Source organism: Diuraphis noxia, unplaced genomic scaffold, assembly GCF_037042655.1.
Source record: "Diuraphis noxia isolate RWA-SAM2 unplaced genomic scaffold, SU_Dnox_SAM2 contig0008, whole genome shotgun sequence".
NCBI classification, from domain to species: Eukaryota; Metazoa; Arthropoda; class Insecta; order Hemiptera; family Aphididae; genus Diuraphis; species Diuraphis noxia.
The window spans coordinates 4,195,435-4,204,681 of NW_028301718.1; the positions used below are offsets into that span (position 1 = coordinate 4,195,435).

The window sequence follows — 9,247 nt, forward strand, 5'->3', positions numbered from 1 at the left end:
TTAAGCTAGAAATTCATAAAAATTTTTCTTTTTAAATCTAAGATTTGAAAATTTTTAATAATCTATAATATATCCTAGACAGATAAACCATCTTTTCTCAGAATCGTTTTTCGTATACAATGATATAATATCATTGGATTCAAATTTAATTCCATCCATTACAGTAACCCACTTGTAACCTACTGTACAGCAGAGCGACATCCAAGACTTACCCGCCTTTTTTAATAATAACAATATAATAAATTAATAATATGGTATAATATATCCTAGTCTGATAAACCACCTCCACTCAGAATCGTTTTTCGTATTCAATGATATTATATCATTGAATTAAAATTTAATATCATTCATTACCTACAGTAACGTACTGTAGAGCAGAACGACATCCTTTTGAATTAGAGTATATTATTATTAATTATATTTAAGATGATATTTTAAAATATTTAGATTTTTATTCCATTTAAGTATTCTGTCATCATAAATCAATAGTTTTTTCACACAAGAACCTTTTCGACACCCTTTTTACTGTAAACTAATAAGCAGAAAAGAAAAAAAAATATTAAGTGTATTTTTTTATGCTTATAATGATTCTAGTCTTACATAAATTATAAAATATATTATGTAATATTTAGTCTACTAGTTAAATGCTCATTACACTCAGAAAATTGTATAAATTATAAAAATGTAAAGAAATTACTTTAATTTTAAAATCATCATTGCCTTAAAATTCTTTTCATGATTATTATTGTAGGGAATATCCTTATGTACATAAAGTTTAATAATTCAGAGACTACTTCAGATTTTTATAAATCAAAACTTTCATAAAAATCATTTTGCTTAACAATTTACAGTAGGAAAAAAAGTTTATAAGATCATATTGTTAGAAAATATCTCTAAAAGTTATGAAAATCTAAATATTATTGAAGATAGGTGTTCTAAAAAATGTCACGAATCACAACTTGTAAAATTTATATTTAAAAAAAAAAATATGAATGAGCAAATTGGTGAATCACTGAATGTATATTTAAAATAGATATTATTATAATATAGTACACTTAATTTTTTTTTTTTATGAATTATACATTTTTATTGTCTTTAAAATAATGTCTAGTATTTGTTAAAACTAAAATTGTTCAACATAAATTTTAAATACCTATTTAATAAAAGAAATTTTTTTATAGATATATCAACAAATATCTTGTGAAAACAATAAGTTATTGAAATGAATCTAACATTTAAATATATAGTACTCAACAATTATTAATTGTTTCATTGTTTGCATAATACTAATAGTATATGAATTTTTTTTCAGTTTTATTTCAAATTAATATGAAGTGTCTTACTTTATTGACTGAAAATCCAAAAAATATAGATAAAGACCTTGTAAAAACATATTTATCTCAATTTATTTCATTTAAAACAATACTGATGAATAACTCAAATGAAAAAAATTTGCAACGAAGTTATTTGACTGTATTGAATCACATCCTTCACTATACAATTTTAGTACCAAATGTAAAATAAATATTCAGTTTATTGCTGTATTCCCAAGTTTAATGCATATTATTATTAAAATATTATTTTACTAATAGATTTCTGAAGTATGGTGTATGTACGACTGGGAAACATGGACATGGTCAATGATACACTGTACTGATTTATTAGTACGTGCTCTAGTCTTTCAATTTTCAGCTGGCTTGGCTGTTATTGATATTCCAGTATCACATAATTTAATTCACCTTGCGTTAAAGTAAATATTTTAGTGTTTTACCTCATTTATTTTTTCACTGCTATACTATTTATGCTTGCCTACCTATGTATGCTATATAAAATAACAAAGAATAAATTTTTTGATTTCGAGATCTATATGATCTAACTAAAATAATACAAGCCAAGATTTACTAAAATTGTATGATTACTGGCAATTAATGATAATATAAAATAAGGAAGGTAATAGTATGTTTGGAGCAGTGAAAAGGTTAATTAAATTATATACAGTAGGGTCTCGATTATCCGAACACAGGCTAATCCGAAAGACGCGGTAATCCGAACGGGCTTGAGAATTATCTTATCGCCATAATATGTACATACTACATAATATGTACATATTATGTATGTATTTGTAAATAATATTTTCCGGTAATAAAGTTTTTCAATTATGTGGGACAAGGCTACCAATTCATAACGGGAACCAATGTACAAAAAAAAATCAATATTTTAAATGGTAAAGTTCATAATTAATATTAATATTTTTATGTATTCAATGTCTTTTGAAATAACGAGTTTTTACACGATTAATACAAATAAAAATAAAATTTCATATTTTAAATAAAAATAAAATTGATGTTTTTTTTTTAAGCCATAGGTAATCTGAACAAATCGCTAATCCGAACGACCCCTTTCCCCAATCTCGTTCGGATTATCGAGACCCTACTGTATGCAGTAAAACCTCGCTAAGACGGAATCACTTAGGACTGTCGAATTTTTTCATCTTAACTAAGTTTCCAACTTGAGGGGCTCACATTCATTATGTATTTGAATCGGCACCAAATAAATTGTTCGTATATCCGGATTTTTGTCTTACAGAAGTTTTACTGTACATGCTTATTACAGTTTACATAATAATTAAAATTTGTTTTGTAGTTATTTTTGTGAATCAAATTGTTTGGAAAATTGTGTTGTTGCCGAGCAAGCGACTTTATTTTGTTCAAATCTGTTTTGTTTCCCTAAGTTTAAAGTAATGTTTATTGTTTGATCACATACATAATATATTTATTTCAAATAATATTATTTTATTTTTCCAGAATTTATGCCAACAATGCATTATTAAACTGGACTTTGATGCTTTTATTCAAATTATTAATTTGTGTTCATATCACGACTATACTAAACCTGGTGAGTAAAATGTTAGATGTTATTATAAATTTAAAATAAGCATAATTATAATTATTAATGAAAAACAAATTGTACAGCAAAACAAAACTTTTTGACGTCTCCAAAACTTGTGTCCAATATATGCTGCATGTTTTACAATATGTTTACATTGGCAGATGTAAATTTATATGAACTCGATCAACATAGTAAATTTGTACAAGCACTTTTCCTGTAAGTATTTTATATAGTATTAAACTGTTAAATATTTGATATTTTCTCAACTCTTGTAGTCTTGTATAAATGTTAGAATGGATTACCCTTCCTTATCAATCTATATATTTTATTTCATATTATAAAATAATTTCCATAACTCCCAAAATCATAATTAATATTAAGTTATTGAACTTCGCAATAATTTAATATAGTCTGTGAAGTACTATGTAAATATTTCTCCTTCTTATATTATTAGATGCTTGTGATCATGCATCATAACAAAAATTGTTGTATTCATTTTAAATTAATAACTATACTTATTTACTATAGGTGCTTAAAAAAATATTTGACTCCTATGAGAATTGAAAAACCTAATATCATGGAGATGTGTGGTCGCATATGTTCCATTCTTACACTATTTATACCTGTGAGCAATTATAATTTTGAAAATTTATTAAATTCTTTAAATGTTATCTATGAAAGGATTAATATTAATTTAGGTAAATATGACATTTTTCAGCAATATTTATCTAGTTAATTAAATAAAAAAAAAGACAAATTTTAATATTTTAATTATGTTTTAGATCATTGTACAACTATGGTATGGAGATCATTATTTAGACTAACAACAATAGTTATACAATGTACAAATTATAAAACATTTATTTTAACAAATAATTTAATAACGGCATTATTAACTAGTGTAACTTCTGAAAATAAAGATTTATGTATTGAAGCATTGCATGTGGTTTCTTTGGTATGTCCACAACTATCTAAAAGTAAGTAAATAATTCATATTGTACCTATCTTTAATCTTGAAGTTACTTGGGTATGTTGTGTTTAAAAAAAAATTTAATTTCCCATTAATATATTTAATTTAAAACCAATTATGTTATTTTTTTTACAAACTATAATGATATAACTTAACTTGTATTAACTAAAAGTATAATATTGTGGCTCCAAAATAAACAATGTCATATTTTAGAACAATTACTACTATTCGTGATATTAAACTTTACTTCTGAGTTCTCAGTATAATTACTTAATTTTTATGTAATTGATAATTTATTGTAAGTTATTTTCTTGTATATCCTTAACTGTACTAGCCTGGGTAATCTTATTTACTTTAGTCACTTTTGGGTCCTTCATTGCAGAATAAATAGTCATTATTCAACTCAACAATTATAACATAAAACTAAAGTATTGAACTCTTTAAATTTAAAAAAAAAAACAGACCATTTACCTAATCAATTCTTTAATCATTGAGAAAATATAAGTTAAGGGTTAATGTTTAGGTTATAAACATTTTAATGATCTAATAATATGAATTACAGTACAAAATGTTTTTGAAGTTTGATTAAAATATATTTTACTTACCTATTATTCTTCTAATAACCTAATCTAATGTAATAATATTATTAATGTTATACTTATATTTACTTTAACTATTAAAATTATCTTTAAATATTATTTTGATTTCATTTAGAATTTGCTCATCGTGTTTGTAACGTTTTAATTCATACATTGCTCTTGGAGTGGCATCATAAATTAAAACGAAAAATGTTATTAATTACATTGTCAAACATATTTATTGAACATCCATTTACATATGAAACAGCAAGGCAAGAAAATGTATTAAGTTTTATCATATCTAAATTGAAAATTATGCTGTTACAAGTTACTAAACAATCATATCAAAAATCAGTATGTATAATATATATACAGGTTGTATCTTATGTCGTTGTACACAGGGTTTTTTAACGATTACGGATCGACAACACGGAATTAAAAAAAAAAGAAAAAAGACTTGTTTCTTTATTTTGAACGACCAATTTTTTTATAACAATTTTAAAATTTTTAAGCAAACAGTTGTACTAACATCAAAATCAACATTTTTTTTTTCAAATGGTAACAAATATATTTTTTAATAGATTCTTATAGAGATTTTTTTTTTTAAATTTATGTTAAAATCATACATTTTGGTTCACTGGTTTATTTATTACGGGCACCCTAAACTTTAATAAATTGATTTAAACAAATTGTATTTTTAGATGTATAAATACATTTTTTTAAACTTTCTTTTAATAAAATTCTACACTTTTTTATAAACTTAGGTCGAAAATCTTATGATACACGCTCAAAAACAAAATAGAAATAGAAATATTTTTCTGTGATAATTGCCTACAAAACTGTTGAACATATTTTAACATACAATTATAAAATAAGTAAGTACATACATGCTTACTATTATTGTATGATCCTCATAAATACATGCTTACTATTATTGTATGATCCTCATAAATCGATTAATTTAAATTTTTTATAATTAGTTATTTTGTTTATTTAAAATAGTCTATATTTAGATACTAAATTAGGCAGATAAATTATTATAATAGTATTCAATTATTATTATTATAATAACATCGGAAATCTTTAATTAACACATGATACAGATACCTATAATATTATTGATAAATTAACTATTTATGTAAATAATTGCAAATGGTTTATTTAAAATCATGATTATTTAAAGATTCTAGTTATCTAACTTTATTTTTATTATTACAACAACATTGAAATGTTAAAAACAAGAATTTTTGATGAATGCCATAAATTAACACCTGCCAATTTTCAAAATATTCGTCAGGAATTCCAAGATTATACTACTGTCAAGAAGTAAATGGTATGCAATTCGAACATTTAATTTAAATTTTATAATCATTTAATTTTTTTTTTTTTTTTTTTAAATAACCCAAAAAAAATGTTTAAAAATATTTTTATTTAGTTCATTAGATAATGTATTTCCCATGTTTTTTGTGTCTGATAAGATTTTCGATTTAAGTTTATCCAAATACAAATCATCAAATCATGGTGTAGAATATTGCATTAAAAGAAAGTTTAAAAAAATGTATTTATAGTTTTAGAAATAGAATTAATTTAAATCAATTTATTAAAGTTTAGGGTGCCCGTAATAAATAAACCAGTGAACCAAAATTTATGATTTTAACATCAATTTTTTTTTTAAAAAAATCTCTATAAGAATCTATTAAAAAATATATTTGTTACCATTTGAAAAAAAAAATGTTGATTTTGATGTTGGTACAGCAGCTTGCTTAAAAATTTTAAAATTGTTATAAAAAAATTGGTCGTTCAAAATAAAGAAATACGTCTTTTTTCTTTTTTTTTAAATTCCATATTGTCGATCCATAATCGATAAAAAACCCCGCGTAGAAGACATAAGATACATCCTGTATATTAATCAATTATTGTGTTAAGATGGATTAATTAATATAATATTTATAAATATTGTAGAAAGTATTACAAAATGAGTATTTAGAAATCGTGAAATTTTGTTGCAATTTATTCCATGGATGTAATGACGCTAGAGAAGATGCTTCCACTGAATTACCAGATTTAATTCATAAATTTTGGCCTATTGTTATTGCCAACCCTAAATCAGATATTTTAATTTGTACACTACAAATGCTTGTATCACTTACATCTGCATGTGCTTCTGGTAAATAATTCTATTTGCTACTATTCATATTAAAAGTTTTAAAAAATATTTTACATGTCAATAAATTTTTAAAAATTCATTAGAACATAATAAAGTAACAGAATTACTTAAATGATGGAATTAAAAATTTAAAAAATTTATAGACTTTCAAAGTTTCATTTATGATGATTAGAAACTAATTTAAATTTTAGATGTGTAATTCAGTTTTTTTTATAATAAAATAATATATATATATATTATATATTATAAATATACAAATGTAAATTTTAACTTATAATAGAATACATATATTATAGCATGCAGTGCAATGACAATGACTAGTAGTACACTTGGAATGGAACCAAAAACTAAATGTACTTCATTTTCACTATTTCATGAAATAATTACATTATCTGCTAATTTTCATTTGAACGAAGATATTTTGAATATTACACTACTGTTAGTTATAAACTGTTGCCAAGCCCAAGAATGCCGTTTAATAATTACAAAAGTACAGTTTTGATTTATACTAATATGTTAATAATAATAGTATATTATACTAAGTATAATATACATTTTATTACTTTTTTAAAATATAATATTTATAACTTTTTCAGAGTAAGCTATTGTCAAACATTGTGTTGGCTCTAAATTTTAAAGACAAAAAATGTCCAATTAAAATTGAACAACAATGCTTAAAATTTTTACTGGTTTTCACAAGTTTCAATGAGGGACAAATACACCTTTTAAAAGTAAAAACAAATGATTTTTCAGTAAACAGTTTAAAAATAATAAATTTATTTTCTTCATTTTTTGTGTGAATATTTTATTATTATTATTTTTTTTTTTTGTTGCCTTCATAGGTTGATTATGTTTTGGATACTTTAGTTTATCTCTTAAAATTAAATTATATAAATGATTCTTTAGCCATATTGAGGAACTTGTGTTTTAATGGACAAAACCGTTCAGTTATTTTGTCGTCAGGTAATACACTATAAATACAATTTAGGATATAAAATTAATTTATTTCTACATTCTAAATAAATATTTTATTTGTCATATCTAGATGTGTTTTTACAAGGAATTAAAACCTTATTAGAAACAGGAAATCTTACTAACCAAAATTATAAAGATATTAGCTTAGCAATATGGTCAATTGCATGCAACAACCAAAAAGCTCGTCTTCAACTACAGCATTGGGGTATTGATAAGTATTTTGATAAATCATCTGATTTGTTAATATGTAGTGATGAAACACAAAACATTATGAGCTGTACCTATCAAATTTTAAAAAACTAAACTGTATGTGAAACATTTTTATTTTTATGAAATTATTATTATGTTAAACAAAAAGTTCTAAATGTTTGACGACCAAAATGATTTATTAAATTAAAATAATAATATAACCTACTATTAAATTATTTTATGTTCATTTAAAAATATATCATTTTAGTGTTTAAAAAAAAAAGAATTATCAATTAAAGTTTTAATATGGTTAGGTACTTAACCTAACCATATTTAAATTAAAACTAAATTTAAACTTTACCTACCTAATCTAATCAAATTAACCTACCTACTACCTATGTTTATTAATAGTAAATACTTATTTATAAGTCATAATTAATCCAATTTAAAAAAAATTAATAATGATCAAAAATTGCATATGCTTATAAATAGTTCAACTTAAGTCGAAATTTCAAAATTGCACGGTGAATAGAATATACTTATATAAACATTCGGTGAAAATTTCATGTATCTATTGTTATTTGTTTTAAAGTTACATGAAAAACCAAAATCAATTTTGTCGAAAACTGATAGTGCGTAAAATTTCCCGTTTTCCCCTTTATTTTTAGTTTGTTTATCCCGATTACTTAGAAAAATATTGAGAATTGTTTACTTTCAACCTCCCAAAGTACCAACTAGATTCACTTTCAGTTCGGCTGTAGCGTCCATCATGAACACACGTACGCCGCGTCGTACATACTATACACTCCGTTATCGCTGTATGCGCTCATTAGTAATTTATTACGGTCATTATTAACTATCAGTCCCAATTATATAACATTATAATAACAATTTATGATGAGCAACGTACATAGAGCCAGTTCCGCTTCACCATCACGTACACCAAAACCCACAAAACGAAATTTGTCAACTTCGTCAATTTCGCCAAGTCAAAACGACAAAAAAACCAAAATCTACGTTTCACCAAATCGCTTCGACCTACTCTCCACTGATGACACCAATGACATAGTGCCCACTATGCCCTCAACCAACCTCAGGGATGTTACTGCAGTGAACCTGCCTCACACTGAACAAGACATGGGACCTCCAGCTCCACCTATCCACATCAAGAATATCACCGACTACTCTGCCTTCAATAAGGTACTAACTAATATCACCAACTCAAATGGCTTTGCCTGTAGATCAACACCATCATACCTGATCGTGCAACCTACAGGTCGCCAAAACTTCAATAAAATCATAGACCACTTGCATGAAACTAACGCTAGTTTCCATTCATACACCCCCCGTTACCTTCGGACGTAGAGGGTCGTAATCAGAAACCTGCATTTTTCCATTGACATTGTCAGTGCCTTGACTGAGCTGGGACACTCAGCCAAACACATACACAACGTCAAAAATAAAAATAAATGTCCTCTA

The 9,247-nt window shown here is 24.6% G+C and overlaps 1 protein-coding gene across 2 annotated transcripts in view; it reads left to right on the top strand.

The window, feature by feature from the left end:
- LOC107167979 (uncharacterized) overlaps positions 1-8,001 on the top strand; it is a 31,268-nt gene extending 23,267 nt beyond the window's left edge. For both annotated transcript variants that reach the window (XM_089230447.1, XM_089230448.1), the window contains 13 exons: positions 1,313-1,515; positions 1,593-1,750; positions 2,644-2,737; positions 2,805-2,895; positions 2,973-3,105; positions 3,418-3,587; positions 3,672-3,866; positions 4,574-4,791; positions 6,400-6,604; positions 6,901-7,094; positions 7,201-7,335; positions 7,447-7,567; positions 7,650-8,001. In XM_089230447.1, coding sequence (XP_089086573.1) covers positions 1,313-1,515; positions 1,593-1,750; positions 2,644-2,737; positions 2,805-2,895; positions 2,973-3,105; positions 3,418-3,587; positions 3,672-3,866; positions 4,574-4,791; positions 6,400-6,604; positions 6,901-7,094; positions 7,201-7,335; positions 7,447-7,567; positions 7,650-7,882 — 2,150 coding nt within the window. In that variant the 3' untranslated portion in view covers positions 7,883-8,001. The remainder of the gene's footprint in view (positions 1-1,312; positions 1,516-1,592; positions 1,751-2,643; positions 2,738-2,804; positions 2,896-2,972; positions 3,106-3,417; positions 3,588-3,671; positions 3,867-4,573; positions 4,792-6,399; positions 6,605-6,900; positions 7,095-7,200; positions 7,336-7,446; positions 7,568-7,649) is intronic.
- The last annotated feature ends 1,246 nt before the right edge of the window (positions 8,002-9,247 follow it).